Source organism: Schistocerca americana, chromosome 5 (assembly GCF_021461395.2).
Source record: "Schistocerca americana isolate TAMUIC-IGC-003095 chromosome 5, iqSchAmer2.1, whole genome shotgun sequence".
In the NCBI taxonomy this organism is placed as follows: Eukaryota; Metazoa; Arthropoda; class Insecta; order Orthoptera; family Acrididae; genus Schistocerca; species Schistocerca americana.
Window position 1 is genome coordinate 170,927,513 of NC_060123.1, and position 22,722 is coordinate 170,950,234.

Sequence of the window (22,722 nt, forward strand, 5' to 3'; positions counted from 1 at the left end):
AAACGTACCACAGCCGACGGTTTGGAAAATCTTACGGAAAAGGCTAAAGCAGAAGCCTTACCATTTACAATTGCTACAAGCCCTGACACCCGATGTTAAAGTCAAACGCTTAGAATTTTTGGCGTGGTTGCAACAGCTCATGGAAGAGGATGCGTTCTGTGCGAAACTTGTTTTCAGTGTAGAAGCAACATTTTTTCTTAATGGTGAAGTGAACGGACACAATGTGCGAATCTGGACGGTAGAGAATCCTCACGCATTCGTGCAGCAAATTTGCAATTCACCAAAAGTTAACGTGTTTTGTGCAATCTCACGGTTTAAAGTTTATGGCCCCTTTTCCTTCTGCGAAAAAAACGTTACAGGACACGTGTATCTGGACATGCTGGAAAATTGGCTCATGGCACAACTGGAGACCGACAGCGCTGACTTCATCTTTCAACAGGATGGTGCTCCACCGCACTTCCATCATGATGTTCGGCATTTCTTAAACAGGAGATTGGAACACCGATGGATCGGTCGTGGTGAAGATCATGATCAGCAATTCATGTCATGGCCTCCATGCTCTCCCGACTTAACCCCATGCGATTTCTTTCTGTGGGGTTATGTGAAAGATTCAGTGTTTAAACCTCCTCTACCAAGAAACGTGCCAGAACTGCGAGCTCGCATCAACGATGCTTTAGAACTCATTGATGGGGACATGCTGCGCCGAGTGTGGGAGGAACTTGATTATCGGCTTGATGTCTGCCGAATCACTAAATGGGCACATGTCGAACATTTGTGAATGCCTAAAAAAACTTTTTGAGTTTTTGTATGCGTGTGCAAAGCATTGTGAAAATATCTCAAATAATAAAGTTATTGTAGAGCTGTGAAATCGCTTTAATCATTTGTAATAACCCTGTACTGTCTGCTGGACTGAAACTTGATCCTACAACCTTGCATTTTGTGATCAAGTTCTGTACCGATTGAGCTATCTGAACACGACTCATGGCCCACCCTCACAGCCATACTTCTGCCATTACCTTGTCTCCTATGTTCCAAGGCAAAGGCATAGATCCCAGGTTCAGGTCTGGGGCTGGTGTGGTGTAATATGGTGATTCTGAGGAATAACGTGTTCCACTTCTAACCACATAGGCCAGTGAAAGATATTGATGTAAACCAAAAACATTTGTTTAGGTACTTCTGAAGTGTGGAGCATCCCACTGTGCATGATCTGGTTTGTCATATGTGTAGAGTGATGTAAAGGACAGCTCAGAACATTGACCATGTGTGCTGCTGAATGCACATCTCCACCTGGTGTGGAGGCCTACTTGTACTTTGAGATCATAGTTTGGTGGCACCTTGGAAGTCTCAGAACAAAGGGCACAGGTGACAATGTCAGTGCCTGAACAACTGAAGATCATAAATGAGAACTGTCATTCTGTTTTGAAATGTCAAATTGGTAGGAGCTACTAGTTAAGAGATACCTGTTCAACCACAGTTCTGACAGAAGCTGCACAGGGAAACATTGCATGCAAAATACAGAAAAGTTACCACAAAGCTGTTTGCATAATTTGGTAGCCTGAAAATAACAGAGCTGCCTTTCAGCACTTGCCCACTACAGAAGGTGAAGAAGTAAACACATCAGGGTCCAGTGGCATTGCATAGCAGGTCCACTACAGAAAGTAACTTCAAGACTAGTGACTGCAAGATAATTACGTGGTAAAAGTTGGCACATATATCAATGGGGTGACAGAACATCTATCGAGTAGAAAACTTAACAAGCAAAGCACATACATAACACTCCATTTTGGCACACTAGTGCAGGATGCGGATTAAAGGTGCCAAGAGATGAGAGCTTTAAGAATAATATTCAGGAATTTTGAGGAAAATAATGGAAGAAGATAGACATTGCCCAGAGCAGCCCAAGTCAATAAGTAACAAGGTATAAGTGGGCACACATGGAGGTATTACCTAAATTTTTTTGAACATTCAAGAAGAAATAATGGAAATTCAGGTAGAAATATCAACTGTATAAGGAGAAGAATGGATTGCTATTGATCTTAAGGATGACATACTGAGTTGCAGACAGGCACAGTGAATAGACTGTTATGATTTGGCTTTCGGCCAAAGCCTTCTTCAGCCTTCTGGAATAGGCAGCATAGGGAAGTGATAGCACAGTATGGGTGGAGGGAGAGAAGGGCACTGTTTGGTGGAGCCTGCAGGGACTAGATGTAGTTATGACTACTGCCAGACAGGAGGCTGTGGGGCAGGGAGGTGGTGGAGGAACGGATGGAAAAGGAGAGAAGCAGGAAAGGGGAAAGATGAGTGGTATTGTTGGCAGAAGGTGGCACACAATGAGGTTGAGAGTACGTGAATAGGGAGAAGGTGATAGGGCAGGGGGAGGGGGGGGGCAAAACTGTTGGCTGGAGGGTGTGGGTACTGTAGGTTACCGTAGGCTGAGGCTGGGATAGTTACGGAAGCGAAGAGTATGTTGTAAGAATAACTTCCATCTGTGAAGTTCAGAAAAGCTGGTGGAGGAGGGGAGGATCCAGAAGGGGCCAAGTTGTGAAGCCTCCATAGAAATCACACATGATATATGCCATATGTCATGCCACAAAGTGGTTTACGTTGCTCTTGACCACATTTTTGTAGTGGCCATTCATCCTGATGGACAGCTGTTTGGTAATCATAACAAACATAAAACGCTGTGCAATGATTGCAGCAGAAGCTGGTATTTGACATGGCTGCTTTCACAGGTGGCCCAGCCTCTGATGAAGAATGATAAGCCTATGACAGGAATGGAATATCAAGTGCTGGGTGTGTGGACTGGGCTGATCTCACTCCTGAGTGTTCCATAGGAATGTAATTCATGTAGCAAAATGTTGGGATTGGCAGTGGATATGGATGGACTAGGATGTTGTGGATTTGGGTACGCAATAGAACGCCACTTTAGGAGGGGTGAGAAGGTTCTTAGGTAGGCTGTCCCTCATCTCTGTGGCTGGTAATAGATAAAGCCCTGACCAAGGGTGTGTGTGTGTGGTTCGTTTGTTACAATCTAGGGTGTTACTAGTGAAGAAGGGGACACTCCTTTGTAACTTGCTGGGGTGGTGGGAGGACCAGGAACGTGTGGGAAACTGGCAAGGGAGATAATTTGTAGACTAGGTCTGGGAAGTAGTGCCTGTCTGTGAAGACCTTGGTGAGACCTTCAGCATAGTGAACAAGGGAGCTCTTCTCACTGTACATTTGATGTACCTGGGTGGCCAGACTGTATTGGAAGCATTTTTGGTGTGGCAGGGATGACAGCTGTTGGAATGCAGGTACTGTTGGTGGTTCATGGGTCGAGTGTGGACAGAGGTGTGGATGTATCCATCAGAGAGGTGTGTCTTGGCCCTGAGTCCAGATCATGAAGATATTATCAGTGAACCTGAACTAAAGTAGAGGTTTGGCATTTTAGGATGCCAGGAAGGTCACCTCTAGATGGTCCATAAAGCCATTGGCATAGGAGGGTGTCATGTGGGTGCCCAAGGCTGTGCTGCAGATTTTTTTGCATGTGCTGCATGAACCCGGGCTCTGCTGCAATCATTGCACTTTTTTTTTTCTTGGTATGACTACCAACCAGCTGTCCACCAGCATGAATGGCCACTGCTAGATTGTGGCCAAGAACAAAGAAGACTTCTCTGTGACACAGCATGAAGGTGGACACTATGCACTTGTTTTCAGTGGCTGCTTAACAAGCTGGGCCATCTGGATCCTACCATCCACAACCAGCTTCTGTGAACTGCACAGATGACAGTTATATTTCCAACACATTCTCTGCTCCCATAATTATTCTGGTCTCAGATTATGGTAACGTGTTGTCCCCACACCCTCCACTCAACAGGTTCTGCCCACTCTGTCATATCATCTCCTCCCCACTCTTGCCCCCTCACGTTCATATGCTGCTCTCTGCCAACACACCTGCCCATCTTCCACTTTCCTGCTCCTCTTCTTTTCCACCCCCTCTCCTCTTCCCCAACTCCCTACCCCATAGTCTCCTAACGCTGCACTTGGCAGTCTTTATGCCTTAGCTTGGTACCCGCATGCTCCACCAGGCAACATTCTTCTCCTTCGCTGACTCGATGATCCTTTTTGACGGTGTTGCCATGTGATACCCTCGTCCGACCTCCGTGTTGCTGGTGTGCATGACCCATTGTTTTTCTGCCCTGGACTCCATAGACTGACATCAGAAGAATGCCGACGCTTCTGTAGACCTCATGGAGCAGGATCCTCCTGCCTCTGTGCCCTGTAGCAGCTAGTCTTCGAATGCTGTCATTCGGCAGTCGCTGAGGTGACACTCCTTCGTTTCTTCCTCATCATGACTCTCATCCAATGAAACGTTCACAGCTTTTGAGCCAAAAAAGGATTTATGGCTGTTCTTAAAATTGCAGCATCCACTTGTTCTCTGCCTTCAGGAAACAAAATTGCGTCCTCACAACCGCTTTGAGCACTCACATTTCTCCCAGACTGTTTTGACCTTTTCCCCGAGGTCAGCATTCCATTCATAGGGGAGTCGTACTGCTCATACAGGACAACATTGACAACCAACCCATCTACCTGACTACCTGCCTACAAGCTGTTGCAGTTCACCTTTTCCTTCCTTGTATGACCTTTGCACCGCTTACATCCCTCCATCATACAAAATCACCAGGGCAGGCTTCTTCCAGCTTATTGGACAGCTACCTCACTCATTTCTGCTGCTTGGTGACTTTAGTGTGCACCATCCCCTTTAGGGTTCTTATAGAACATGTCCAAGAGATGCCCTCTTGGCTGACTTTCTCAATAAACTTAACCTTTTCTGCTTTAACACAGGGGCTCCCTTGTTCCTATTAGATTCCATGCACACCTATTCCCATTAGGATCCAACCTTCTGCACTGCCCAGTTTGCCCATTGTTTTGGGTGGTCTGTTCTCCCTGACACATACTTGAGTGACCATTTCCCATGTGCTATCAGTTTGCTGACTCCTATCTCACCTCCATGCACACCAAAATGACAGCTTACTAAGGCAGACTGGAGGCTTTAGTCCTCCCTGGTGACCTTTGACAAACAGCATTTTCCCAGTTGTGATGACCAGGAGGAATAACTTACAAACATTATCCTTACCGTCACAGTACATTCCATTCCTCGCACTTCCACTTTACTATGCCATGTCCCAGTCCCTTGGTGGACTGAGGCATGCTTAGGTGCAATTAGAGTGCGGAGACATGCTCTCCGTGTTTTTAGCCATCATTCTATGATGGCAAACTGCATTCATTATAAACAGATGCATGCACAGTGTCATCGCATTCTTCGGGATAACAAGAAAGCTAGCTAGATTTCATTCACTAGCTCCTTTAACAGTTCCACTTGCTCTTCCATTGTGTGGACCAACCTCCGACGGCTCTCTGGGACCAAGATCCATTCCCCAATTTCTGGCCTGACAGTAGCAGATGATGTCATTGTGGACCCTATTGCTATCTCCAACACCTTGGGCCACCATTTTGCACAAATTTCGAGCTCTCCCACTATCACCCTGGCATCCTCCAGTGGAAACAAGTGTAGGTGGCTCGGGCAATAACCTTCTGACTCCGAATCATGAGTGCTACAATCCTGCCTTTACTATGAGGGAGCTACATTATGCTCTCACTTCATCCTGATACTCCGCCCCAGGCCAGATGCTGTTCACATTTAAATGTTGCAGCACCTTTCTCTTGTGGGCAAGCACTTTCTGCTTAATATGTACAATTGCATCTTGGCAGAGTGCATGTTTCCCAGACACTGATGTGAAGCCACTGTCATACCCATACGTAAGCCCAGTAAGGACAGACAGCTTCCTTCTGGCTACATGGCGTACTGCAGTTGACCATCCCGTCACTTTGTCCATCCCTGTCATGAATGGTTTTCTGTGGAAATCGCAGAATGTGGGCATGTTTTTCAATTTAGACGAAGCGTAAGACACCTGCTGGAGGATTGGTATCCTCCGTACTCTCTACTGGTGGGGCTTTTGTGGCTGCCTGCCCCATTTCCTTTAGAAATTTTTAAAAGACTGAGTTTTCAAGGTATGTGTGGGTTTCCCTTGGACACCTTTACCAGGAAAATGGTGTGCCTCAGGGTTGTGTCCTGAGCATCGTCCTGTTTGTCGTCGCCATTAACCTTACAGTGGTCTGTCTCCCACCAGGCATCTCCAGTTCTCTTTTTGTTGACAATTTTGCCATCTATTGCAGTTCTCCACAGACTTGCTTCATTGAGCAGCATCTTCAGCGATGTCTCAACTGTTTTTACTCGTGGAGCATTGACAATGGCTTTTGTTTATCCACTGACGAAACTGTTTTTATGAATTTCTGGCGGCGCAATTGGTTTTTCCACAGTCTTTGCATCTTGGGCCTGTTTCTCTTCCGTTAATTGAAACTACGAAATTTGTGGGGCTCTTGCTTGATCGAAAACATTCTCGTCTTCCCACGTGTCTTACCTGGCAGACCTCTGTATGTTGTCCCTCAGTGTCCTACATGTCCTCAATGTTACTTCCTGGAGTGCAGATCGAACCACCATCCTCCGTTTGTATGGTCCATTGTCCATTCAAAGCTAGACTACGGGTGTTCCGTTTCTGCATCTGCATGTCCGTCCCTCTTATGCTGTCTCAATACTATTCACCGTCGTGGCACCCGTTTGGCCACTGGCACCTTCTACATTAGCCCATTTGAGAGTCTGTATGCAGTAGCTGCCATACTACCATTGTCCTACTGCTGTGACATTCTCCTCGGCAGATGTTTATGCTGTTTGTCTGCCATGCGTGGCCACCCATCCTATGCCTCTTTCTTCAATGACTGTTTTGATCACCAGTATGAGGCCCGTCCTTCTTCTCTGTTAGCTTCTGAAGTTTGGTTTCGGCTCTTGCTCTGGCAGCTTAACTTCACGCTACCTGCCACTTTCCCAATAGGAGCAAACCCTTCACCACCTTGGCTTCATGTGGCAGTCCATGTTCACATTGGCCTTCATTGGCTTACTAAGGACACTACTCCAGTCTTGCTCTACCACCTTCAGTTTCACAACCTTCGCATGAAATTTCGCAATAGTACCTTTGTGTACACTGATGGCTCTTCGACAGACCTTGGTGTCAGGTGTGCCCTTATCATAGGCGCTGATATTTGTTGGTATTGGCTTCTGGAACACTTTTCAGTGTTTACAGCAGAGTCCTTTGTCCTCTATCAGGCCATGCAGTACATCCGGCGACACAAGCTTTTCAATTGTGTCATCTGCTCAGACTCTCAAGGCACACTTTGAAGCCCCTGTGTGCTGCACACCACATCCCCTAGTGCAACAGGTCCAGGAAAGCTGTCACTTGCTCACTCTTGATTGGAGCTGCTGTGATCTATATGTGGGTTCCTGGTCACGTCAGTCTGGCAGGAAATGAGGCTGCTGCTAAGACTGCAATCCATGTACCTCAGCTGCCTAGTTCTTATGTTCCCTCAGAGAATCTCTGTGTTGCCGTCTGTCAGCAAATGGTATCACTTTGGCATCACCACAGGTCCTCCCTTCATGGGAACAAGCTCAAGGTTATTAAGACTCTCCCAGCAGTTTGGACAACCCATTTTAACTAGGTTGTGTACTGGTCACTGTCTCTTTAACCATCACCATTTGGCATTTTTTAAGTGGTGCTCCCCCACCACTTTGTGCACAGTGTGCCCAACTTTTGACTGTCCGCCATTTCCTGTCAGAATGCCCTTTTTTTAACCACTTACATTCCCCTTTGTGTTTCCCATCTGAGTTATCAGCCGTTTTAACGAATGATGTGCAGGCTGTCGATCGCATTTTACTTTTTATTTGTCATAGCAATATGAAGAAGGCCATTTGATTTTTTTGTTCTGGAGCACCAATTCTCTATGGCATACTTTATGGATCTTTCTCCACATCTCTGTTTTTAGCTGTCTCCTCTTCCGTCGATTGGGATTGACGTCTAGTCATTTTTAACTTCTGTTTTTGTCTTCGTGTCCTACAGTTTTGACATGGGTGCATATGAACCATACTGTTTTTGCTTTGCACCCTAAAAAAAAAAGCAAGTAACATAATAAAAGATACTACATACTGAGTAATCCACTAAAGTTGTATATTTTTTAATGTTAATGTGCTGCATGTGCTGAGGGACATTGCTGTGACTTGTCTGGCGGTTCAGCTGCTGATAATTCCCTGGTTGACAGAGGATTTATGTCTTATAAATTTTTTATGCTTAGTGCAATTGAAGCTTCAGAGGAGTGCATGTGGACAGTATCAGTGATAGCCTAGAACATCATGTTCATCGTAGGCCAAAGAGAAATCTGATGCAGGAATGTTCCAAGCTAAATGTCCATAGCATAAGTTCCAGTATTAGAGTTATAAGTAAACAACCGAAGAGCAGAATTGAGAAAAAGTCCACAGCAATGATTCATAACAGTTGTAGCAATAAGCTGTGGATGACAGCCATAGTAAACACAACACTGGATGTGAGCTGCAAAGCTTCCCACTTTATGTACAGGTCACTGCCAGAGGTGTTGCTCATGAGACATTATGACAGCAGCGCTTCCGACAACTTGTGGCGTCTAGCACTGGCAGTGCCTTCAGTGGTGGTTGAAAACAAATTGCAATCTGGTGGAGATACCAAACAGAGTGCACTGTGCATACTTAACCACAGCTATTGGGTGTTTTGAGAAACTGACTTTTTGTTATACTCTCCCAATTTCTCAAAAACTTCCCAATGAAAATTAATTCTTGGCAATTTGTATCCCAGTATTTACTTCCAACTTTGGGTAAAGCTGTGAAATAGAACTGTGCCCAAAAGAATGGCTTAGCTAGGCAATCCAGATGATTCAGAGTCATTTGACTGTATATGAATATTGAGGCAGTGTCCAGTAGTGCATGGATCACATTGGCAATGCAATCCACCATGATGCAGATGCATTTACACCAAAGTCTTCAGGGCAGTTGAGAAGCCATCTTGCACACTGGTGGAGTGAGCAATGCTCTCCAATTTGGGGCAGACTGGAGACTCCACAGAGGTTCAAGTGCAGGTAATCTGCTAATAATACTACACCCTTTCAGTTGTGAGAGCAAAATGGTGTAATATTAGCCAGGAGAGCAGCAATTCATTAACCTTATCAACCATTGCATCAGATCATACATATTAGTGAGGCCATTGTAGGAATTTCTGGGAGGATTGCAAGGTGAGTTTAGTAATGTTATGGTGAGGTGTGTTCTCCAGACCAGCAAAGGAGACATAGCCGAGACAATGATGGAAACTTTGCTTTAACCATACCAGCCAGGATTCAACCATCTGCCACAGGCGAGAGGAGTGATGGGGGGTTTCATTATTTCTTCTTCTTCTTTTTCTTGGTTGACTCTACAGTCCTTGAAGAACCTTGGCCTCCTAATTTCTTATTCCCATCACCTTTAGATCTTCTTCGATATCGTTCAGCCACTTTTTCCTGGGTCTACCTCTTCTCCTTCTCCTGTCAGGTTTTCCCATATAAACTTTCTTGACACTCCAAGTTTCTGGCATTCTCTGTACATGTCCTGCCCATCTTATTCTCCCTGCTTAATTTTAACAACAATATCCATCTGTCAAAAAAGTTTTTGTAATTCTACATTTGTCCTTACTCTCCAGCCATTTTCCTCTCTCACTGCCCTAAAAATCCTTCTCAGTATCTTTCTTTCCCATATCAATAACCAGTTCTCCTCCTTTAATGTCAATACCCAGCCTTCTGATCCAGATATTACTGTAGGTCATAATATGATAGTGTATATTTTGATTTTTGTATTCCTACTAACATTCCTGGAATTAAATACATTCTGCAAGGCAAAATAGCAATGATTTCCACTCGCTATCCTTTCTTGAATTTCTACTGCTACTTTATTGTCCTCCATTCTTACAGAACCTAAATATGTAAACATTTTCACTCTTTCATATTCTTTCCCATTCATTACTATTGAATTCTTTTGTCCATTTATATTGGGCTCCCCCATTGCCTTATACTTTGGTTTGTTTATGTGTACTTCTAAACCTACTTCTTTTGCTGCTTCCTGTAACTTATCGTAGTTCCCCTTTAGTACCCTTACATTCGTTGCCATTAATGCTATGTCATCCGCATATGCTACCACTTGAACTTGCTGATTAAGTATTGTTCCTCCTGGGTTTATCGGCATTTGCCGCATCATCTTTTCTAAAACTAAATTAAGTAGCGTTGTAGAGATCACATCCCCCTGTCGTAGCCCCCTCTGTACTTTGATTTCACCAGACAGTTCTTGCTTTATTCTTGCTTTACAAACTGTTGCTTTCACTGTCATTTCTGTTAAATTGACCAGTTTTAGTAGGATTCTAAATTCTTTCATGATCTGTATAATTTTCTTCCTGTGTAGGCTGTTGTACACTTGCTTAAAATCAATGTACAACTGATGTAGTTGCTTGTCATACTCATAAAACGTCTCTAGCATTTGTCTAAATAAATATATCTGATCCATCATGGATCTGTTTCTCCTAAATCCAGCCTGATAGTTGCTTCTATCATCCCTCCAAGTCTGGAGGCTAAAATTTTACTAAATATCTTATATGTTACGTCCAAGAGAGTGATTCCACGATAACTGCTACATAGACTTGTCGCCTTTTTTATGTAATGGGCAGATATTTCCATGCTCCAGTCCTTAAGCATTACCTCCTTTATCCATATTTCCTTTATCCATATTTCCTTTATCAATTCATGAACTGCCTCCTCCACTTTATTTCCCCCATATTTTAATAATTTGGCCTCTGTGCAATCTTCTCCTGCTGCTTTATTTTTGTTAGGTTCTTGATAGCATTCTTCACTTCCTCTAGCTCTGCTACTGCTTCCTCTTCCCGATCCTCTACATCTAACTCTGATTCCAATTCTGCGTCCTGTTCCCTTTCATTCTCAATCACGCTTCCTTCTTCTTTATCCCCTTCTTTCCCATCAAGCAGTTCAGTAAAATACTTTTGCCGCCTTTCTAGGACTTTGCTTTTATCTTCAATTATATTTCCATCCTTATTCTTACAGAAAACTGCCCCAGATTGGAAGCCTTTCTTCAAATCTCTTGTTCTTTCATAGAGCCTTCTGATCTCTTTATTGTCTCCCATTTCGTCCAGTTGCTCTATCCTTCTCCTTTCATGCTGCCTTTTCCGTACCCTACACAGCTTATCCGCTCTTTTCCTCTTTTCTCTCTATTCTTCTGCCGCTAACCTCGTATTCCTTTGCAACATTGTCTGTCTTGCTTCATTTCTCTCGTGTATTATCATTAAGCATTCCTCGTCGAACCACTTAACCACCCTTTTGTGTTGTTCTCTCCCCAGTATCTCTTCTGCAGCTACACTAATGCCCGTTTTCAACAACTCCCATTTAGTTTCCACATTATCTTCATTTCCTGTGTTTCTCCCTTCTTCCAATATCTCTTCTAGTTTCTTCCTATATTCTTCTTATGTTTCCTTTGTTTGGAGTCTTTGTATATTGTGTTATTCTTATTGTATTCCTTTGGTTTCTTACCAAATCTATCTTCTGCCTATATCTAATTCATACTAAGTAGTGGTGTGTGTCTCCATCTGTCCCTCTGCAGCTGCTAATGTCCATAATATCTGATGCATGCCTTTTGTCTATGAGTACGTGATCTGTTTGGTTTCTTGTGTTTCCATCTGGTGATACACATGCACATTCTTAATATCTTTCCTTGGATGATAGGTGTTTTTCATTATCATGTTCTTCCCACTGGCAAAGTCTATGTCTGAGCCCATTATCATTACTGTCGTTGTGTAGGCTTTCCTTTCCTGTTAGACTTCTATATACCTCTTCTTTCCCTATTTTTGCATTTAGGTCTCTAAGTATTATTTTCACATCATGCCTTTGAATTTTACCAATTTCTTTTTCCAATTTGGCATAAAATACATCCTTTGCATCTTCATCTGCCTCCTCTGTAGGGGCGTAGACATTTACTATTGTAACATTTAAAAAAAATTGCCCTTATCCTTAGAGAACACATTCTGCCACTTATTGCCATAAAACCAATTACATTAGCCTTCATAGACCTATGTAGAAGGAAACCAGTGATGTAAAGGCCTGTATCTCCACCACTATAAATCATTGTGTGTTCCCCCGATACTATCATTCCTTGCCCTTTCCATCTGGTTTCTTGTATTGCTGCTATTTTGACTTGATACTTATCTAGTTCATTCCCAATTTCTTGTATCTTACCAGGACTCTTGAGTGTCTTCACATTCCAGGTGGCTATCCGAATACGTAATGACCACAGTAAGAAGTCTGTTGCAATGGTCTTTATTTGCAGAAGATTTGATGTTTTTTTTTTAGTCACCCCACAATAAAGAGGATGTTCTTTGCAAACATTCACAATGAATATTAATCCTCCAGACTTTAGAATGAAGGACACCATTTTGTATTTTAGAAATTTGCAAGGGTGCTAGGTCTTGTTCTTCATAATACGCATCGCTTCCAGAATGAATTTTCACTCTGCAGCGGAATATGTGTTGATTTGAAACTTCCTGGTGGATTGAAACTGGGTTGTGATGAGATACTGGTGGAAATACAGCTGTGAAGGCAGGTAATCAATCATGCTCGGATAGCTCAGTTGGTAAGAGCACATGCAGCAAAAGGTGAAGGTTCCAGGTTTGAGCACAGTCTAGCAAACAGTTTAATTCTGCCAGGAAGTTTCTATAAGCTTAGCTGATTGCTACACCTGAGATATCTGAAAGCACAGATCCTGAAAGCATCCTATGTTTTACTGTGTGTTAGTCACAAGACATGGGAAGCATACAAAATGAGTTTTTTAAGTTTTGGAGATTCATTTTTTAGGGAATTCGGGTGAGCACAGAGACATTAAAGTTCTGTCCGTCCCACTCTTATTTTTTTCTGAGGCTGGGAGATCATTATTTTCTATTAGATTGCATATCCTCCTTGTATGTCTAGCATATAAAATTTGTTGAATACCCAAGGCACCTTCACACTGTTGCTCTCCCATACAGGGCACAACATTCTAATAACCATTTGCCAGCAGCTAAAAGCTTATCATCAGTAGCATCAGCAGCATCTGGAGGTGTGGAAAAAAGTGATTGTGGTTACTTTACTTCATAATATTGCCTCACTTATCAAGTAACAAACTGTAGTTTCTGCATCAATGAAAGTCGTTGTCACACTATTCCTGTGACATTTTATGTTAGCTGGTATTGCAAAGTGACATATTGTAGTAAGTGGTTTTTGAAACTAATTATGCCTTGTGTATAATCTTTTATTACTACTCAATTTTAAATGTAGGATATTTTAGTTCTGCTATAATATGTTTGATAATTATTTTACAGCATTTTTAAATGGGCCATTGGACAAAGAATGAATACTGAATGAATATGTGACTATTTTTCTTACATTTAGTGCAAGGTTCGATATTTTTGTTTCAGTGGCTTGAAGAATGACAGTTCACCAGAAACATTTCAGTTGCGTCATACTGTGAGAGATCATCCTGTCCCATTTCGGTTCATCAAAATTATGCCACTCCAGTCTTGGGGACCTAGCTTCAACTTCAGCATTTGGTTTGTGGAACTGTGTGGAATAGATGACTGGGATGTTGTTAAACCTTGCTTGGATTGGTACAATGCAGTAAGTAATCTCTCATTACCTTCCCCTCATTGAACTTTGTAGGAAAAGCAATATTGTTGTATCTATACAGTAAACCTGTTAACTGATGGTTCAGTTCCTTAGTAGATGTGACCTAAAAACCTGAATGGTACATAACAAAATAAATGTTGCAGGAGATAACTAAGTTTCACATGTTGACAATAAACAATATTTATGAAATCATTGTTAATCACAAGATATTTTGGAATGAATGTTTCTATATGTCCAATGCACATTCTAGGTAAATTCCTCTACAAAGTTTTGTGATGTGTCTGGACTCTGACCTAAACTTTCAGGCTGGAGATTTTAGTGTGTTGCAGAGTGGCTGGCTCCTCTTTTTTTTCCCAAGCCAGCCACACCCATCAGCTACATTGTTTTAGCTCCTTATACCACTTTCTTCCTTTGTCATTAATGTTTTACTACTGATGCAGTACTTCGTTCTGTGCTTCTGTGCAGATACATACATAGTTTTCCAATTTTTGTTACCTGTGTTTTATGTACTGTTTTATCTTCCTGTTTTGTGTATTAATCTGTTTATGTGCGGGTGCTAAAGACCTTCCTGTCATGTGCCCATACAAGCATCTCCATCCTCCAACCATCCATTTACTTCGTTTTCTGCTGTTAGCTCGTAAAATCTTAGGTAACTTAAAAATTAGTGTTACTGCATTTGAAAGTTTATCCAATTTTGTATTTATATTGTTATATTTAGTTTTTAAATGTGTCTTACTATTTGACAACTCTTCACTATTGGCTTCAATAGTATTTCTAAACTTTTTTTGGTTTCTACAGTATCGCTCAAATAATTAGGTGTAACAATGACGAATTCAACTTTACGTTGTACTTTCTGCTCAGCTAATGCCCATTTTCATTAGTCCTTCCTTACCAGTTCTCATTGTTTCTCTATTTCACTCTGTAACTCCTTAGGTAATTTGGCAGACGTATTTTCTATACTAGAAATTTTTTCTGCTTTTGTTTGTACATCCTCTAATGCTTGTCCATTTGATATTATTAGATAACTCTTCTCAACTCGTATTATTATTATTTTTTAATCCTTCCCCTTGAGTTTGAATTGTAGTAATACTACTTTTTAATTCCTCCTTTTAGGTTTTGCACTCTTTAACTCCTCCGTTTGGGTTTTGATAATATTTGGCAATTCTTCTAATTTAGCAAATAAGGCTGCTAAATTTCCCTTAATTTTGCAAGTGGTGATGGATATATGGTAAGAACAACAGTATGCCCACTAAATAGCACCAAAATATTGTTTCACAATATTAAACACAAAGAAAAGGAATATCTTTAATGCCACACACCCAATCAGCAGGCAAAAAACCTCAGCTTGGGACTTTTTACAGCTCACCTATTGGACACACAGGCAGCTGTACTGCACCACCAATGTGTCGCATGTAGACAAAGTGATGTCATGATCAACTGCCATGCAGTTATTGCATAGTTATCTGACCAGCTGCCACCCTGCAAAGTAAAGCCATACTGCTATAGTGTTGGTTGGCTGCTGCAGAGTTGTTCTTGGAGATCACTGCTGCACTTACAGCCTCAGAATCAGCATGCTGAAATCTTCCAAATTGTGTACTTAATGTTTCTTGACTAACTTGTTGACAGTTATTTCCACATGTAAATACTACTTCTTGTTCATGTTGCTCTTGTCAAGCTATCTTGTATACTTCTCCTGTTGTGATAATTCACACTTACTTGGTTTTTACCAAAACTCAGAATTACTACTACTTAAAATTGTAATAATATTGGGCGACAGTACAGCGTGTGCTCACCTATATCTTCTTCATTGTTTACTATGGGTTGGTCCAGTCAGCAGGATATGTTCTTGTATTGTTTCATGAAAATCTTTTTTATCATGCAAAAGCTCTCATATTTCAGTGCCTCTTATCTGCATCCCTCACTTTGCGCACAAAAATGAAATGTTAAAGGCCTTGAGTTATGAGTTTTATCTGCACCAACTACTTCACTGACAATCTGTCCCCCTAATGATGTTCATAGCAGCCTTTCTTTTATTTAAAATTTATTGTCGCCTTCTCGTGTTTTCTTGATTCAGTGGATCTGTTACGCAATCCCACTAATTGTACCGCTGGACTTCTTCAGCATCTACAGAGGGTCAAGGGCTGTAAGGGACTGGAAAACTATGAAAGCTAGCTAAAAAATCATGTAACCACTTATACCTCTACCACCCTCTTTTCAATAATAAATGTTCAAAAGTGAAACTGATACGGGAATGAGTGGAAGGTACACTAAAATAATACATAACCTGTTGTTTTTGTTGCTGCTTCCAACATGTCGAATTCGTGTTTGTAGTTGCTTGGATCTTGATTTACATGTGGAAACAAGCCAAGTAGAAGATTCAGGTGTATTTTCAGTTTTATCATTTATTTGTTCTCCACATGATATAAACTGCATTACCGAAAGACCGACTGTCCAAAGCACATCAATACACACTGAGATACAACACTGAGACTGAGACTGAGACAAAAGACTGAGAGGCTAGCAGCCCTGCTGTCTTCCTTTATATATAATTTTAACAAGCAATTTTAAAATAACCCATTATTAATTTGGTACAATTTTGATGTTACAATTAAAATTTAAAAAACATAAAGAAACTGATATTACAGCTGAATGTGGTTTAAAATACAAACTCGAATGACATGATTTCTATAGTAACATCTGCAGTTTTAATAATGAAAATCAATCTGAACTTTAATTACAACAATGTCTTTCGTATTATTCTAGTTTATTAATTAGTTACTGTATGGATTTTGTTACCAACATTTAATGACAGTACAGAACTCGTGCTTTATCTGATTGCATATGTAAAAGTCGCAGATATGGCCTCGAATTCCACAAATTGGAAAGTTGGGTTGTGTAAACAATGTAGAGTTAATTAGAAACATAATTACAAAGAATATTAATTACAAAGGAGGACATAAAAATAAATAACAAATGAAAATACATTGCTTGGTAATAACTTTTAAGCTGTTTCTGTTATCAGATTTTTAAATTACCATTATGTTAATTAAAAGTATTGATTTTTCATGCTAACATTTCTGCAGTCTCTAGTTATTTACTGTTACAGAATGACCATTACCATTTTACGAAACGATCATTAATTTGGCTTAGGCACAGGTTCTGATTAATGGTATCAGTCAGTTAACAATTAGGAATGTGCTTGGTGATGATGAATCTGGAACATTATATTTACTTAGAATTTAGGACATATAGAACTATATGATACCCACTTAACTATACAGACAGTTTATGATATTGGACTGGTATCGTAATGCTGACTTGAAATTAAAGAAGCAGTACCATTATACACTTCTGGAGAACTCTTCTGTATTCGGTTGTACTTGCATTTACAAAGTGAAGTGACAAATTAGTTATTCAGAACAACATATCTGAAGAAAATCTTGTAACACAACATAAGAGAATAACATTTCTCTTCAGAGTCTTTCAATTGTTTCTTGATTTTCTCACTGTAGGAAGGTCTTTTTGTTCTCTGCCTTCCAGTATCATCAAGCCACGACCCCTTCATTGCAGGTGAAGGTGCTTAGTTGGTGTCGTGAGACACTTGCTTGTGATGCTCCCACTTTGAATGTTAATAAATTCAGCATATGCACTATAAAAATTCTGTACATGCTAGTCACCTGAACAACAATTTAACACGCATGTCTTTCACTTTATTGCAAGGAAGAGGCGGAACAACCTGTTACACCACAGCACCAACAGGTTGCTCACGTTTGGACTCACAGCTCTGACGTAATGTACTCACAACTGCACAGATCAATGTTCTGACTGCGACTGACACTTGCAACAAATCGAGGATATTGCACAGGTGCCATTCATGCTCAAATACAGCAGTGTGACCTGCAGGCTTGGCTAGCATCTGCATTTATGTTTGGTGTTCCCTTATTTTTGTCCGCCCCTTGTAGCTATAGCACATTGAACCATTTGCAAGTCATGAATGAAATTAATGGAGCAGTGAATATAAATTGCTATTGTGCCTGAGAATAATAAATTTTAAGAAAGCATTTGATCACTTCCAACAAAATCTATAATGGCAAAAACAAGGCATTGATTCAACTCGTGTACACCAGTGCTAACAGATTCCATTAGACTTCATCACGTCTGTGAGAAATTCAAAACTGAAATATGAGTTGCAAGGAAGTTCCAGAAGCTAAAAGCATTTTTAGCAACACCAGAGAAGGTTTTAAGATAGTAAAACTGGGAAAATAAAGGGAGTGGAACATACCTGAGCTACCTAAATTTTTGAGATGCTGTTGTACTGTTTAGCAGTGAATGAGTTTAAGTTCAGCTACAAAATAACTTAATAGAACAAGTTTGAAAGTAGGCCTGAAAATCAACCATAAAAAAGTAAAAGCTCTCATCAATCTGAAGAGTGATTTGTATACCCCACTTGTGTACTTTTGGAGATTGTTTGCCATTGCATTTACATAGCTGGCTATTGGGGCCTACAGTTTAACGTGGGCTCCAGACTATTGTGCAACTCTGCATTTTTCATACTAGCAATTATTGCCAACGGCGAAAGAAGTGATAAGCAACAGATTGAAATCCGAAGACTGACTGGGGATAGGATCATGATACCTTTGGATCCATAGTTTGGCCCTTCAGCTCTTCTTTTCTTTGTGTTAACAAACACTTCATTGACACTAAATTTTGTTTTCAGAATAGTATTCCTGTAACAATGTCACACTGAAGAGCCAAAGAAACTGGTACACCTGCCTAATATTGCGTAGGGTCCCTGCGAGCATGCAGAAGTGCCACAACACAACGTGGCATGGGCTTTACTTACGTCTGAAGTAGTGCCATAGAGAATTGACACCATGAATTATGCTGGGTTGTCCTCAAATCCTAAAGAGTACGAGAGGGTGGAGATCTCTCCTGAACAGCATGTTGCAAGGCATCCCAGATATGACTCCAGGGTGAAATTTTCACTCTGCAGCAGAGTGTACACTGATATTAAACTTCCTGGCAGATTAAAACTGTGTGCCAGACCGAGACTAGAACTCGGGACCTTTGCCTTTCACGGGCAAGTGTTCTACCATCTGAGCTACCCAAGTGCGACTCATGGCCCCTCCTCACAGCTTCAATTCTGCCAGCACCTCACCTCCTACGTTCCGAACTTCACTGAAGCTTTTCTGCGAACCTTGCTCAGATAATAGAGCATTTGTCTGCGAAAGGCAAAGGTCCCGAGTTCGAGTCTCAGTCGGGCACAGTTTTAATCTGCCAGGAAGTTTCATCCCAGATATGCTCAATAATGTTCATGCCTGGGGAGTTTGGTGGCCAGCGGAGATATTTAAACTCAGAAGAGTGTTCCTGGAGTCACTCTGTAGCAATTTTGGGTGTGTGGAGTGTGTCACTGTCCTGCTCGATTTGCCAGAGTCCATCCGAATGCGCAATGGACATGAAAGGATGCATGTGATCAGGCAGGATCCTTACTTATGTGTCACCTGTCAGAGTCATATCTAAACATATCAGAGGTCCCACGCTCGACACCATTACAGAGCCTCCACCAGCTTGAACAGTTGCCTGTTGACATGCAGGATCCATGGATTCATGAGGTTGCCTCCATACCCGTACATGCCCATCCACTCGATACAATTTGAAACGAGATTTGTCCAACCAGGCAACATGTCTCCAGTAATCAGCAGTCCAATGTCAGTGTTGATGGGCCCAGGTGAGGCATAAAGCTGTGTGTCGTGCAGTCATAAAGGGTACACGAGTGGGCTCTCAGCCCCAAAAGCCCATATCGATGGTGTTTCGTTGATTTGTTCACACGCTGACACTTGTTGATGGCCCAGTATTGAAATCTGCAGCAATCTGTAGAAGAGTTGCACTTCTGTCACCTTGAACAATTTTCTTCAGTTGTAATTGGTTATTTTCATGCAGAATCTTTTTCTTGCCGCTGCGATGTCGGAGATGTGTTGTGTTATTGGATTCCTGATATTCACGGTACACTCGTGAAATGGTTATACAGGAAACTTCTCACTTCATCACTGCCTTGGAGATGCTGTGTCCCATCGCTTATGTGCCGACTACAATACCACATTCAAACTCACTTAAATCTAGTAGCCGCAGCTTGTAGCTGCAGTAGCAGTAATCAATTTAACAACTGTGCCAGACACTGCTTGTCTTATAAAGGCATTGCTGACAGCAGTGCCGTATGCTGCCTGTTTACATCTCTGTATTTGAATATGCATCTCTATACCAGTTTCTTTGGCACTTCAGTGCATAAAAAAACTGTTAATTGTATGACCAAATAAAGATAAATTTCAATGTCATAAATCAAAGAAAAGCCGTTCCAAATGGTACTCTCCTATTCTAAGTACTTATACATAAAATATTATTCCCTCTTGTAAATGCATCACCGTATTTTTTTTAAACTGACTGTTTAGTCTGTTGCAAAACGATGTTCATTACCTAATTCATTACTTAACCATCAAGGTAGGCCTGTACTCAGTTGGTATATGCTGTATAAAATGCAAATAAAGTTATGGAGTGCACAGTGTTCTTCAGGGTATAATTGTTCCAGTTTCAGAATGTTGTTCTGCCTCAATTGCATTAAAGTTTATCTCATTCCTTGCTTATGAAGTATTATTTTTAACATTTTACCAGAATTCATATTGTGATCTTGTCTAGTGTATTCTTTATCAAGTTCAGTGTCCTGTACCTTTTGTGCTTCATTCAGTTTTATATTTCTGCTCTTGTTACCTGTTCCTCTAATTTGGCTAAACATTTGCTTCCAGTACGCTGCTACTGTTGCATTCTCATGTTTTCAAACATTCATATTAAGAAATGGAACTTTGTTTTGCTCACTTAGCACCTGTAGCATGATAGTAAAGCTGGATTCTGTCCTTTAGACACCAGTCTGGTTTCTAGCAAAATGGCAGCACAATGACTGCTCTTATAAAAGTGACTGATGATTTAAAACAAGCCATGGACAAACAACAGGCTACTATTATATGCTTTTTAGATTTCAGCAAAACATTTGACCACTGTGGACTTTGACAATTTACTTGCTGAACTCAAAAGCCTAAACTTTTCTTCAAGTGCTGTAGAATGGTTCTACTCATACCTCAAATTGCACCAGCAATGTGTAATGATTGGACCAAAAAGGTCACACTGGAGGAACGTAGTGTCAAGATTCCAGTATCAGGATTCCCTCAAGGATCAGCATTGGACCTGCTACTATTCTCATTATACAGGGTGTTTCAAAAATGACCGGTCTATTTGAAACGGCAATAAAAACTAAACGAGCAGCGATAGAAATACACCGTTTGTTGCAATATGCTTGGGACAACAGTACATTTTCAGGCAGACAAACTTTCGAAATTACAGTAGTTACAATTTTCAACAACAGATGGCGCTGCAAGTGATATGAAAGATATAGAAGACAACGCAGTCTGTAGGTGCGCCATTCTGTACGTCGTCTTTCTGCTGTAAGTGTGTGCTGTTCACAACGTGCAAGTGTGCTGTAGACAACATGGTTTATTCCTTAGAACAGAGGATTTTTCTGGTGTTGGAATTCCACCGCCTAGAACACAGTGTTGTTGCAACAAGACGAAGTTTTCAATGGAGGTTTAATGTAACCAAAGGACCGAAAAGCGATACAATAAAGGATCTGTTTGAAAAATTTCAACGGACTGGGAACGTGACGGATGAACGTGCTGGAAAGGTAGGGTGACCGCGTACGGCAACCACAGAGGGCAACACGCAGCTAGTGCAGCAGGTGATCCAACAGCGGCCTCGGGTTTCCGTTCGCCATGTTGCAGCTGCGGTCCAAATGACGCCAACGTCCACGTATCGTCTCATGCGCCAGAGTTTACACCTCTATCCATACAAAATTCAAGCGCGGCAACCCCTCAGCGCCGCTACCATTGCTGCACGAGAGACATTCGCTAACGATATAGTGCACAGGATTGATGACGGCGATATGCATGTGGGCAGCATTTGGTTTACTGACGAAGCTTATTTTTACCTGGACGGCTTCGTCAATAAACAGAACTGGCGCATATGGGGAACCGAAAAGCCCCATGTTGCAGTCCCATCGTCCCTGCATCCTCAAAAAGTACTGGTCTGGGCCGCCATTTCTTCCAAAGGAATCATTGGCCCATTTTTCAGATCCGAAACGATTACTGCATCACGCTATCTGGGCATTCTTCGTGAATTTGTGGCGGTACAAACTGCCTTAGACGACACTGCGAACACCTCGTGGTTTATGCAAGATGGTGCCCAGCCACATCGCACGGCCGACGTCTTTAATTTCCTGAATGAATATTTCGATGATCGTGTGATTGCTTTGGGCTATCCGAAACATACAGGAGGCGGCGTGGATTGGCCTCCCTATTCGCCAGACATGAACCCCTGTGACTTCTTTCTGTGGGGACACTTGAAAGACCAGGTGTACCGCCAGAATCCAGAAACAATTGAACAGCTGAAGCAGTACATCTCATCTGCATGTGAAGCCATTCCGCCAGACACGTTGTCAAAGGTTTCGGGTAATTTCATTCAGAGACTACGCCATATTATTGCTATGCATGGTGGATATGTGGAAAATATCGTACTATAGCGTTTCCCAGACCGCAGCGCCATCTGTTGTTGAAAATTGTAACTACTGTAATTTCGAAAGTTTGTCCGCCTGAAAATGTACTGTTGTCCCAAGCATATTGCAACAAACGGTGTATTTTTATCGCTGCTCGTTTAGTTTTTATTGCCGTTTCAAATATACCGGTTATTTTTGAAACACCCTGTATGTTAATGATGTCTCAACTGTTCTCTCCCACTGTAAATACCACTTGTGAGCTGATCATCACCAGCTATATCTAATCCAAACCCAACAAACTTGTGCCCAGCCATGCAGCATGTAAATGCTAATTTACTTGCCTTGTCAGACTGGGCACAGAAATTAGGTTTGAAGCTTAACACACCTAAAACTCAGGCAGTCTTACTCACTCATAAAAGACTCATTACCCTCAATACAGAGAATCATTTTGATTATTGATTCTAAACGGCACAGAAATAACCTTTTCTTCT

The 22,722-nt window shown here is 41.6% G+C and overlaps 1 protein-coding gene across 2 annotated transcripts in view; it reads left to right on the plus strand.

Annotated features, from left to right (window-relative positions):
* Nucleotides 1–22,722, plus strand: part of LOC124615713 (muskelin) — a 163,660-nt gene that overhangs the window by 15,582 nt on the left and 125,356 nt on the right. For both annotated transcript variants that reach the window (XM_047143766.1, XM_047143767.1), the window contains exon 4: nt 13,431–13,629. In XM_047143766.1, coding sequence (XP_046999722.1) covers nt 13,431–13,629 — 199 coding nt within the window. The remainder of the gene's footprint in view (nt 1–13,430; nt 13,630–22,722) is intronic.